The sequence below is a fragment of the Aulonocara stuartgranti genome, assembly GCF_965226115.1.
Source record: "Aulonocara stuartgranti genome assembly, chromosome: 7".
Lineage (NCBI taxonomy): Eukaryota > Metazoa > Chordata > Actinopteri > Cichliformes > Cichlidae > Aulonocara > Aulonocara stuartgranti.
In genome coordinates, this window is record NC_138945.1 from 11499561 (window position 1) to 11513349 (window position 13789).

General features: G+C 41.3%; 1 protein-coding gene across 1 annotated transcript in view; it reads left to right on the forward strand.

The window, feature by feature from the left end:
- Positions 1-8694: 8694 nt before the first annotated feature.
- Positions 8695-13789, forward strand: part of crb2a (crumbs cell polarity complex component 2a) — a 59456-nt gene continuing 54361 nt past the window's right edge. Inside the window, exon 1 of the mRNA XM_082541108.1 lies at positions 8695-8902. Within this exon, the coding sequence (XP_082397234.1) occupies positions 8836-8902 (67 nt within the window). The 5' untranslated portion in view covers positions 8695-8835. The remainder of the gene's footprint in view (positions 8903-13789) is intronic.

Here is a 13789-nt window from a genome sequence, read left to right on the forward strand (position 1 = left end):
ATTGTTTATTTTATTTTCACTTACTGAATACGGGACAGACTTGACTGGGGGAAAGAAGGGGAGAAAGAAAGAGGGAAAGAGAAACAGCTGAGAAGAGGGACGGGGGAGAAGGGCAAAAGACAAAAACCAACAGAACGGGCAGAGAAAAAAAATGCATATATCAATCACCTGGATCACCTGCTGAGAAAGAAAAAAGAAAGCAAGCAGAAGAGAACAAGAGTAATAGAATAAACAACATCACAATGATATATGGGAATATGACAGTAAATACTAAATGTTAAACATTATTGTGCAGCACATAAGATCAACAGAACACAGTGTGCTTTGAGGTAGGAGCCAAAAAGGGTGTAGTTTGTGGGTGTGATCACCCGTGTGTACACCTGTGAGCATGGACGCGCTTGTTTTTTGTTTTTTAAAAGGTTCCTTCATGTAATAATCTGCTAGAGGGTGTGGGGGAGCCACAGCCCCGTCCTCCAGGGCATGAAGCAGGTGTGGAGGAGATCAAAACTCCAGACATCCAGAGGCCCCCAGAACACAAGAGACCAAGGAAGACCAACAGAGGGGCAGCTGCGCCACTGTCCCGGAAAGAGCTGAGGAGAGTCCCAGATGAGGGCTCACTCAGCAGCCGCGGAGCAGAAGCCAGGGGGAGTTGCAGTGACGCGCCCGTGAGCTCCGCCGGCAGCCAGCTGCACCTGAGTGACCGAGCCCCAGGCCGAGAGGCCGGGGGCACCCCACCTCCGAAGTGGCCCGAGCGAGCCCCAGGCCCCAGGCCCCGATAAGCGGCCGCCAAGGAGTGAGCCGGTGTGTACCTGGACGCCCACCCCCGGACACAAAGAACCACCAACGCACCGATGTCTGAGGGAGTCCGCCACTGGCAGGGGAAGTGGTGGTAGGGGGAGATAGGCCTCCAAACCTTGGAGGGCCTGAGATGTCCCCAGAGAGGTGGCGCCTGACACCCAACCTCACATATAGACACAGACATACAGGCACACACAGATGCAAACATCCATTCCCACCTTCATGCTCTCATATGCACTTACTCCACACTCAACCAACGTGGAGACAGACATAAAAAGACGTTGTACACACGATCACACTCCCCAAGCGTACTCTACAAACCGGGTCTAGGTGCCCCCGCCCCTGGAGGGGGGAACTGCACCCAGACCCAGGTGGTGTTTCCCTTTTCCCTGCGGTGGGGGGAGGCAGACCGCCCCGACTCCACAGCAGCAGGAAGGCTCCACACTCCAGACCGCAGTCGGACGGCCAACTCCTCCTCCTAGCCCCCCTGCTCCAGCAGGTCGCAGAGAATGGGGGTGAGAGAAGACTCTAAACCTCCCTCCACCCGCTCATTGTAGTGTTGATGCATGTGTGTTTTAAGGTGCATTTAAAACCCAGGAGGGCTTGGAGCTACCTGCCAGAGAGCAGCAGGTAAGCGCATGGTCCCTCCTGCTAGCCCTCAATGTCTATGTGTATTTAAAATTGAGAGGTGGGCAACGATGCCAGGGGTGGGGTGTACACCCTGATGGTACTTTGGACTCCGTGTATCGTGCCCACCCCCAAGATCCTATATGTATGTGTAATGAGAGTGTGAGTAATGTGAATGTCTAAGTTGTGGGATAAAATTGAGGCAGAGGCAGCCAGAAGGGGACAGAGGGGGGGGTAGCCTCCTCTGCACCCTGGTGACATACCCCTACTCCAAGGCCCTGCATGTGTGGGTGGTTGTGGTGGAGCGGGAAGAGGGAGGCAGCTGGAGATGGGGAGGGAAGGAAGGGAGGGGCAAGTGACCCCTCCCTGGGGCCAGCTCCCCCGCTGACCCCAGTAGGCAGCCCCACACTCCGCGACCCGCCAGGGAAAGGGGGCCCAGGCCCATCCAGACCGGGGCCCAGTGCAGCAGCGCCGCCCGGCCCCACAGAGCCCGGGACAGTCCACCCAACCCCACCACAGAGAAAACTGCACCCACCCCACCATCCACTCATCTTCCAGACTACATAAGACAATAAACACCCAGGCTGAGATCTTCCTCCACCTCTCCTGTATCTCCCCCTCCTGCAGAGGGAGCTCCTGAGGAGAGGAAAGCTCCTGCAAGATGTGACAATCTCCCCCACCAGTTGAAGAGCCCCCCAGGTGGCTCGATGCACCGGCGGCACCCTGCTCCAGGGCCGGGCCCCCATGCACCCACCCGCCCACAACCCCGGCAACACACCAACCAGGACCCAAGCCCCCGAGGCCCGGTCCGGGTCCCAGCCCAGAGACGGAGCGCCCCCAGAACCTCACGCCCATCCCGGACCCACCCAGGGGCAGCCAGGCTACCAGGTCAGTAACCCACGTCCGTCAGCACAGACCCTCCCCTAGCCCCGCTGCACGCAGCCGCGAGGAAACAGTCACCTGAGAGCCAACAGAGCCCCTAACCGGACATGACCGCTACCCCGGGTTTAGCCCCCCAAGGAAGATGCCTCCGGGGAACCCCCCGACGCCCTAAGCCTGTCCCTACCCCCACACCAATCACAACAGTGAAGGCGGGACCAAACTATGACCCCCCACCCCCACTAGGTGATGGAGCTGATCAAAGGAGCCCAGAGCAATTGATCTGATGTGGTGGCAGAGGCTGTATCAAGACTAATGTAGTCTAATAGATAATTTCTATATTGGTTAGAATTAAGATTATTTTTATTTTTCCAGTTCATGAGGACTGTTTTCTTGGCTATGCATAGGGCAGTGAAAACCATATGGGCTATATTCTTTTCTGAAGTGACATTATCTAAGCTGCCCAACAAACACACTAAGGGGGAAGTTGGAATGTTACATTTCAGACACTTCGATAAGTCTTCACATATCTCGCGCCAAAACTTCTGAACTGGTGGACAGAACCAAAGAGCGTGGATATAATTGTCCGGTGAATTGGTTTGGCAGTGTGAGCAGTTGTTGGTAGACGTAAAGCCCATCTTGAACATCCGATGACCTGTATAGTGCACTCTATGTAATATTTTGTATTGAATTAATTGAAGACTGGGATTTCTAATTAGATGAAAGGTTTTTAAGCAAATCTGAGACCAGAAGTTTAGGTCTAAGTTAACTGATAAATCCGCTTCCCATTTTGCAATAGGAAGTGATATTGATTCATCTGTTTTAGAAAGCATTCTGTATATTTTGGATAGTAATTTGGGGGGTTTAAGAGTAAGAAATTGAACCACACTTGGTGGTGTTTGTAGTTCAACTTGACCCGGTTTAAATTTCTTTTTTACTATGGATTTAATTTGTTGATATTCTAAAAATCTTTTCTTGTTGATCCCATATTGTGTAACTAGTCCGTCAAATGAAATAAATTCTGTTCCTTCTAGTATATGTTCTAAATATTTGATTCCTTTATCACTCCAATCTGAAAAGTTTATCATATTATTGTTTTGTAATATGTCAGGGTTGTTCCAGATAGGTGTACGTTTGCATGGGATTAATGAAGACACCGTCAATTTTAGAAACTCCCACCATGCTGTCAGAGAAGAGCTGATGTTGATGCTTTTAAAGCATTCATGTCGTTGGATGTTTGAGCTGATAAATGGTAGGTCTGAGATCTCTAGATTATTGCAGAGTGCTTGTTCTACATCTAGCCAAGGTTCATCTAAGAGGGTGTGTTTTAGCCATCCTGAGATAAACTGAAGCCTGTTGGCTAAGAAGTAGTGCTGAAAGTTAGGCAGTTCTAGTCCTCCTTTATCCTTGGTCTTTTGTAGTGTTTTTAAGCTTATACGTGGGGGTTTATTTTTCCAAAGGAATTTGGACATACATGAATCTAGAGATCTGAACCAATCTTGTGGCGGTTTAGTTGGGATCATTGAGAATAAATAATTTATTTTTGGTAAGACCATCATTTTTATAGCGGCAACCCTTCCCATGAGTGATATGGGTAGACATTTCCATCTAGCCAGATCATCTTCTACCTTCTTTAAAAGTGGGATATGGTTTAATTTAGTTAGATCTGCAAGCTTGGGAGAAACATTAATACCTAAATATTTTATATTTCCCGATTGCAGTGGTGTAGAAGAGGAATTATGGAAGGAGCAATTAATCGGTAGGACTGTAGATTTTGACCAGTTAATTGAGTAATCTGATATTCTTGCAAAAGAGTTTATCAATTCAATCACCCCAGAGATATTGGTTTGTGAATTTTGGAGAAAGAGTAACACATCATCCGCATAAAGGCTGATTTTATGTTCCACGTTCTTGCATTTTATGCCCTTAATTACTGAATTCTGTCTAATTGCTGCTGCTAGTGGTTCAATAAAAATTGCAAATAGTGAAGGGGAGAGTGGGCATCCCTGCCTGGTGCCCCTCAAGAGACAGAAGCTGGAGGATGTCTGGTCATTTGTTCTAACACAAGCTGTTGGGGAATTATATAATATTTTTAACCAGTTTATGAAAGAGGATCCAAAACCAAATTTGTGTAAAGTTGCAAATAGAAATTTCCAGTTAACTCTGTCAAATGCTTTTTCTGCGTCTAAAGAGAATATTGTAGTTTCTAGGTTTTTACTGTATGAGTAGTCTATCAAATTAAGTAATCTACGTGTATTTGTTGATGAGTGCCTACCTTTTATGAAACCAGTTTGGTCAGGATGAATTAAGAGGGGGGTTATTTTCTCCAGTCTCTTTGAGAGAGCTTTGCAGATTATTTTAAGGTCTACATTTATAAGGGATATTGGACGATAGCTTGAGGGATATACAGGGTCTTTGCCTGGTTTTAGCAGGAGATTAATGTTTGCAGAATTCATATTTGATGGAAGTCTGCCCTTTTCTTTAATTTCCAACAACGTTCTGTAGAAAACTGGTGCTAGAATCGACCAGAATTCTTTGTAGAATTCTGCAGGAAAGCCATCTGGACCTGGAGCCTTATTATTGTGCATACTTATCAGGGCTTCCTGGAGTTCACCTGGTGTCAGTGGTGAATCCAGTGCCATTGCTTGAGTGTCCAATAATTTTGGAAGAGTTATATTGTCCAAAAACTGATCAATTTCTTTTTTAGATGGGTTTATTTGTGGTGAATACAACGTTTTATAGAAATCCCTGAAAATGTTGTTTATTTGTATCGGTTCATATAATGTGTTCCCAGATGAATCTTGAACAGCACATATAGTTGTTTTTTCTTTATTTATTTTTAGCTGGTTTGCTAGAAATTGACCAGATTTATTACCATGTTCGTAATTTTGTAGGCGTAGTCTTTGTACTAAGAATTTTGTTTTTTTTTATCAATTATCTCATTTAATTCTAGTTTTGTTTTGCGTATTTTGTTCAATGTTTCCTGATCTTGGTGGGACGCGTAGGCTTCTTCTAGTGATTTGATGTTTTTTTCTAATTCCTGAATATTTTTTTCTTTTTTCTTTTTATGTGATGAGAAAGAAATTATTTTACCTCTCATCACAGCTTTCCCTGCTTCCCATAGAACAGAAGCTGATGTTTCGGGAGTGTCATTATAGTCCAAATATGAAGTCCACTCTTTTTTAAAATATTTAATAAAGTCTTCATCTTTAAGTAGTGATATATTAAATCTCCAGTTTTTTCTTGGCGTAGTATTATTCTTGTGCATTAGTGTTAAAGATACAGGACCATGATCGCTGACAGCTATAGGGTGAATCTCAGTGTCTGAAATGTCGTTCAGCAGTGAGCTGCTGACCAAAAAATAATCCAGACGAGAGTAGGAGTGATGGACATGTGAGAAAAAAGTATATTCCTTACTGGTGGGGGAATTGTGATGGTCTAGGGCTGTTTTGCTGGATCCAGGGTCGGTGACTTGTACAGAGTTGAGAGGTCCCCTGAACGGCTACCGCAGCATTCTGCAGCACCATGCAATACCCTCTGACATGTCCCTAGTTGGTCAATGGTTCATCCTACAGCAAGATTATGACCCAAAACACAAGTCCAAGCTATACCAGAACTACCTCAGGAAAAAAGCTTGAAAACAGTGGCCAGCACAGTCTCTAAACCCCATTGAGCTGGTTTGGGATGAACTAGACAGAAGAGTGAAAGCAAAGCAACCTGCAAGTACCACACATATATAGGAACTTCTGCAACAGATATGGGAAGAACTTTCTGGAGAATATTTGATTTCTATTGTAGAAAGATTACCATTCAGCTTTTATACAGTGGCTTGCAAAAGTATTTGGCCCCCTTTAACTTTTCCACATTTCCACATTACAGCCACAAACATGAATCAATTTTAATTGGAATTCCATGTGAAAGACCAACACAAAGTGGTGTACACGTGAGAAGTGGAACGAAAATCATACATGATTCCAAACATTTTTTACAAATAAATAACTGAAAAGTGGGGTGTCCGTAATTATTCAGACCCCTCAGTCAATACTTTGTAGAATCACCTTTTGCTGCAATTACAGCTGCCAGTCTTTTAGGGTATGTCTCTACCAACTTTGCACATCTAGAGACTGAAATCTTTGCCCATTCTTCTTTGCAAAACAGCTCCAGCTCAGTCAGATTAGATGGACAGCGTTTGTGAACAGCAGTTTTCAGATCTTGCCACAGATTCTCGATTGGATTTAGTTCTGGACTTTGACTGGGCCATTCTAACACATGGATATGTTTTGTTTTAAACCATTCCATTGTTGCCCTGGCTTTATGTTTAGGGTCGTTGTCCTGCTGGAAGGTGAACCTCCACCCCAGTCTCAAGTCTTTTGCAGACTCCAAGAGGTTTTCTTCCAAGATTGCCCTGTATTTGGCTCCATCCATCTTCCCATCAACTCTGACCAGCTTCCCTGTCCCTGCTGAAGAGAAGCACCCCCAGAGCATGATGCTGCCACACCATATTTGATTTTGAAAAGTCTCAACAGGATCTTGAGCTTTATTGTGAAAGGTTTATGTGGAACATAAACAAGCGGACACGTGATGCTGTTACCGTCGTTGTTGCTAACCACAACGCATAAAAACAGGCGCTTGTCCGTCTGTAGTGTGGTTATATAAAATATAAGAGAAAGAGAGAACTTTAAGAAATTGATATAGCCACTAAAGTGACCATCAAAACGATGAAAAAATATTGCCGTAAACAGTTTATTTTGCGACAGCACGAAACAAACGATAGCGTAAAATGAAACGATAGACGTTTTTATATCGTCATCCGATATATATCGTTATATCGAACAGCCCTGGTATTACAACAAAAACATGAAGTCTGCTGAGTATCCTTGAAACCAAGGAGTCTTCATTTACAGTATTACAAATATTGCTTTAAAAATCTGTACGAATCTTCTCAGCAGTGCATGTAAACAACGCACACGCTTGAATTTTTAATTATTTTTTTTTAAACAAAGTTTTGTTTTCAGGCAAGTCTGTTGTTTAAATCCTGATCTTATTCATTCCTCCAGTGCACTCATTGTTACAGTACACAATATCTAGATCACGTGCTAGTGACATAAAGTTCACTGATCCAAATCTGTCCATTAGAGGGTAAGGTATTGGGGGCAGCCAATGTTTAAGGTGGAGTGTGGCATTAAGGCTGTAACAAGTGAAGTGACAAGTCTCTAACTGGCTAATTGGTGGACGTCTGACTGCTAAGCTCCACACTACAAAGGAGCCACTAAAGCTGATAACGACATTAATTGACCAGGGACTAAACCCTGGCCTGGATTCACTGGACTGTACAAGTTAACACAATGCAGCAGGCTGAATGGTTTACATCATTCAGGCTACACATACAGACCAACATGACCTCGCCTGAAAGTCATTGAGTGCTAATTTGTCAATGTGTTTTTGCAACCAAGGCTCAGGCAGTGGTTTATTTCTTTTGTTTTGTTTTTTTGAAAAAAAAAACCCCACATTTATTTATTTATTTTTACAAGTTTTACATAATACACAGTTAGTTTATTTCTTTAAGGTGTAAATGTAACTGGTAGATGTTGGAACTGATGTAAATTAGAAAATCCATCCATATAATGCACCCACTGTCAAAACCAAACAAGTATATATATATCTCTTTTTTATTTATTGTGGGTGCATTTTTGCCTTTAGTTTAGAGTTGAGTGTAGATACAAATGTATTGAAAAAACCCCGGGTATTGTGGTGTCTCATGCAGAAAAAGGGCTTTTATTTCAATAGTCACCAAGGATAAAAGCTGCATAAACTAGAATCATTAGTCAAATGGGACTACAAAATTTAAGAAAAATAGATAAATGTTTAAGAACTTTCCGAATTATCTTTGCTGTGGTGGATTTCTCTCATATATTTCTTCTGTCTGTCAGTTGGGTGGACTGTCACCTCACCTCAAATGGTTGAAGCTGATGGCCAGCCTTCCTTATTTTTCTTCAAACTGTTTCCAAGTTCTGCTGAATGGGAATGGTTGGCTTTTCCACTTTAGTATTTGAAGTTCTTTATCTTTATCTGAAGTGAATTGAACAGGTTTTACACATTTTTCACAAAAAGTTGCAGAATTCAAAGATTTGCCCTAAAGCGCTTCTAAGAACCATTCCATTTACCATTTGCTTTTGTTGAAGGAAAAATTATTTACAGATGATAATATTTTCTTACTTTTTTCTGTTTCTAGGTGGGACAGTTAAACGGTTTGAGGGCCTCTGAATGAAAAACAGTATTAGCAGGTGCTAATCCAGTTCATGTTTTCCTGTTTTCTTTCACGTGGCTGATTATGCTCCAGTCTAAAGCAGGGAGGGCTTTCGGTCTGTATCCAAGCATGAGTATTGGGGCAACCGCAACACAGCGAGGAGCCTTTACATTGCACAGCAACATGCCATTACTGTAGGACTTCTTCACTTGTTTTTTTTTTTCTACTGAAAAACAAATTGATATTTCCTTGTGGTTTTACATACCCCGGTCTGTGATTGTGCTATGGAGTTGGGGAAAGTTCATGTGAATTTAAAGACGGTGCTGCTGACAATGATGATGTTCAAATGGGGTGAGTACAAACACACTTAACACTTTTGTTTTAGAGAAGGTAACAGATTACATTGCAAGAGTAATCACAGGGATATAAAAAAAAAAATGGAGAACTATTTTAAAAATACATATATTTAAAATATTCTTTAAGATATTTCTTTTTCTCAACATTTATTTGTTTATTTGTTTGATGGTCCTGAGGAGTCCTGAGGATTCTCACTTTTACAAACCAATAAGAGGAGCAGGTCCTAGAAATGCCATGAGTGAAAAGAAGTTTCAGGGAGGTGCTATATTGTGTTCTCAACAGTGACAGGACTGAAAACAATAAGTGAGAATATTGAGAAAACATAGACATGTCCATAACCATTACTTTAATTACTAGGCTGTTGTCAGACAAATATATTTAGCAGATTTTTAAATATTAGTAGTTAATATGTGGCTAGATCATTCAATAGAGAAGTTGATTTGTTAGAGACAGAATTCCTCATTTGCTTCTAGTTTTTGTAAGCTCTATCTGTCAGATTTTACACATGATTGGATCTGAATGAGAGATTGTGCTCCTTAGTCATGCATTCCTAATCAGTGCAACCAGTTGACTGGAGAGAAGCTCATTCACACCTATATGTGCATGAAAGGAGGGCAAAAACAAGGTCACATCTTGGTCACAAAGATTTAAAGCATAAACCATGTTTTCAGCTTTTTAAAATCTCCCTTTTAACAAAAACAAAGGCCCAGCAAATGCAGGCACTTCCTGAACACCGAAGAGAGCCAGAGTCCCACTACCGATCGTCACCAATTTCACAGAAAATAGGAAAACTCTAGAGAGTATCCTGAACAGATATATTACTATGGGATTCAGGAATGGCAAACCACAGAAGTGCAATGCTATAAAATCTTAAACAGGGCATTCTTCCACCCATCCATGACATCTTCCAGCCATTGTTTCCACATATAGCCTTTGCTGTTGTAAAGTATCCCATCCACTTCACACTGCTCATGCTCATTGTATCAGGTGTTTAGCTCCTCCTTGGCCTTCTTTAGTAATGATACTTGTAATAAACGTAGCCTGTTTGCAGCTCTGGAGGTCCAGATCTCTAAATTAGAGTCCCAGCTTTGCACCCTCGAAAAACCCCTGTAGCCAGTTAGCAGATTGTCCAGAGTGTAGTCCTAAACAGAAGCCCCCCAGTACACTGCATCAACTCATTCATGTGTCTAATTGTTTTTCCCCACTCGGCAAAACACCTGCTGGGAAACAAACTCTGATAATTAAAGATTCTGTTTTGAGATGTGAAGCTGGAAACACCAGCAACCTTCCAAGGACCAGAAGGAAATTTGAGGGAAATATGAAATCAGAGGTCACTAAATTAGTATCTAACGTTGCCAAAACAATGTCGGACTCTCTAGTTTTCTCTGGTCTCCTCTCCAATCGCACCAGGAGTGACGTCTTCAGCCGCATGTTCTCCCTATATTGCAATAATCGCAAAGAAAACAGTATTAGTAGTATCCACAACTGCACAAAAGAGAAAATGTGGATTTTTAGACATTAGGTGTCTGTCATTTCTAAGCCCTTATATTACATGAATTAATAATTGATCACCAATCAATTTACTCTGCCTCACAGAAACCCGATTATTTTGTTAGTTTAAATGAATCAACACACCTGAGTTGTACAAATTGTCACAATCCTCGAAGCACAACCTGAGGAGCAGGTGTGGTAACAAGCTTTGATTCCAACTTGTTAATCAACCACAGACACAGGTATAATTTTTATTACTTTGAAAGCCTGACACTTAGCCTTGTCCTCCCCAGCTGGAAAACTCAAAAAAGAGTTTTATTTGTTGTCATTTACCATCCACCTGGGTCTTGGTCAGTTTATCTGTTTAAATGCTCAGCTCAGACAAAAATAAGTATAGTGGGTGATTTTAACATCCATGTATATGCTAAAAATTACAGCCTCGACATGGCATTTAATCTGTTACTAGACTCAGTTGGCTTCTTTCAAAATGTGAATGAAACTACTTTAATCACACTCTAGATATGTTCTGACATAGAAACTGAACATTTAACAGTATTTGCTAAAAGAAAACAAACAAACGAACAACCCCCCCCCCCCCCCCCCCCCCCCCCCAAAAAAAAAAGAAAGAACAAAAACCTAACATTTAAATTTACAATAATGGATTACATTTCATCACAGTATGTCTTTCTGAAAGTGCTGCAACTGAATTGAACGATATAATTCATCCACTGTCATCTTCATTGTCTTGTGCCAACACAGTGCAGAGCAGATACCTGATTGGTACTCCCATAGAGGTTGATTATTTTGTTAATAATTTTACATTTTTACTCTGTACGACTCTGGATACTGTACGGAAAAAGAAAGCTTCCAATAAGAAGTACCTGACTCCCTGGTATAACTCTCAAATATGCACCTTAAAGCAGATAACTTGTAAGTTGGAGAGGAAATGGTATCTCACTAATTTAGAAGCTCATCATTTAGCCTGGAAAAGCAGTTTTATTACTCTGTAAAAATTCCTCCATAAAGCTAGAACATCTGACTATCACTGATTGAAGGAATTAAAAGCAACCCTAGGTTTCTCTTCAGCACTGCAGCCAGGCTGACAAAAAGTCAGAGCAAAGCAAATATTTAACGTTAACTAGTAATGGCTTCATGAACATCTTCGCAAATAAAAATTTAACCATTAGAGAAAAATTACTCAGAACCACCTCACAGATATATCATTATGCACATGCAAATCACTATTTTTTCTCAAATTGATCTTCAATAATTACTTCCTCCAAACCATCAATGTTTTTTTTGGACTCCATTCCTACAAGACTGCTCAAAGAAGTCCTACCATTAATCATATTTGTTTCGGTCTCAAATATGATCAACCTATGTCTATTAATTGGCTATGTACCACAGGCCTTCAAGATGGCAGTAGCTCTGGTAGTGGACTCCTTTCTTTGCTTGTCCTGCTAGACTTCAGTGCTCAGTTTGATACTATTGCCCATTATAATTTATTACAGCGATTAAAGCATGCTGTATGTACACTGAAAAAAAGGGATTGGTCATCTCTTGGATTTATGTAAGCATCTTGCGTGTATTCAACACAATTGCCTCATGCTTTAAAGTTAAGTGTAATTATATAGTGCAGAAACTACATGATATGCAGAGAGGGTATATTAAATTGTTCATATCATGTTTGAGTGAAGTAAGTCAGTAATATAGCAATGTTAAATCTTGCTACACTGCACATGATTTCATTGCGCACTTTGGATCGTGGTTTGAGGAAGGCTTCAATCTCAGTCAAGTCGAGAAGCCACCTTTACTTTTTTCAGTATACCGAGAAAAGGACATTAGGTGGTTGTTACATTTACAAAATTCTAACTTGTAATTTGAAAAAAAAATAATTTCATGTTTCTATGGTGAATGTAATTAAATCATGTAGGATCTGTAAGAAATTCAACAACTTAATTTGTTCTTGTTGATTTGACATGATACAATCTAGTAAGAGTGGTTAGTTGCGGGATTCATGAAATTCACAAGATCACATGAGATTTCAAACTGCAGGAAAATCACTGGAGTCATAAGAGGCAGACAACTACACACATACTACATGTACGCTATCGCTATTTAGATTGGTGGCATGGTGGATAGTGCTGTTGCTTTCTGGCAAGGTGGTCCTAGGTCCTAGTTTTCAAATCCACAACTTGGCTAGTTTGCAGTGGGTTCTTTCTGGTTATTCTGGTTTCCTCCCACAGTTAAAAGTCATGCAATTACAGTTAAGTTAATTGGTGATTCTAAATTACCCATGAATGCAAATGGTTGTTTGTCTCTATGTGATAGACTGGTGAGCTGTCCAGGGTATACCCTGCCTCTTAACCTATCATTTTGGGGTTATGCCCCAGCCCCTCTGCAACCCGGATAAAGATAGGAGGATGGTGGTCATTGTAAATCCATTCAATTTTTATGTTAACCAGACTCTAGACTTTGTTGAACATTATGTAATATGAAGACAACAAGTAGTATTTAAGTGACCAAGTAGTACTGAGGTAAAAGTTATAGAATAGTATTGGAATAAAATGAAAAAAAATGTGAAGGATTAAAATATTCCAAGAGCTCAACATACTTCATCTAAACATGTTTCAATCACGTTTTATCAAAACAAAAAAGGTTTATTGCATATGAATAAGTTGTGTTGATTACAGATTTAAGTTTCTGCCAAAGCAAAACAATTGTGTGCAACCAATGTCCACTGTTGAATTAAATAAATCCAACATGCTCTTTTTTTAGTGTATTAAAGGTACTGCTTCCAGTGGTTTGAATTATATCTATCTAATATACTCCAATTAAATGGAGAATCCTTTTCACACACTAAGATTAAATGGTAAATGGACTGGTTGTTATGTAGAGCTTTTCTACTCTCACTGAGCACTCAAAGTCCTTATACAACTCGTGCATTCATCTGCATTATCTAAGGTTTTTAGTGCTTCTATCTAACATTCACTCGCATTCACACTCCGATGGATGCATCGGAGGGCAACATGGGGTTAGTATCTTGCCCAAGGATATTTGGCGTGTAGACTGGAGGAGCCTGGGATCAAACCACCAACCTTCCAGTGAGTAGGTGACCCGCTGTACCACCTGAGCTACTGCCAGATTAATTATTGAGTTCCTCATACTTCCACACATGCTTCCCTTAAGCAGTAGCATTTGAAGGCATTGCATACATTTTCACTGCTATGCAGATGACACGCAACTTTGCCTATCCATGAAACCAGGACAGGCAAGTGACTCATATAAAACTGAGGTTACTGTACTCCTTAAAATCTAAGAAATATGGTATCTAACCAGATGCTGACTCTGAATGGCATTACTTTGGCATGCAGTAACACTGTGACAAAC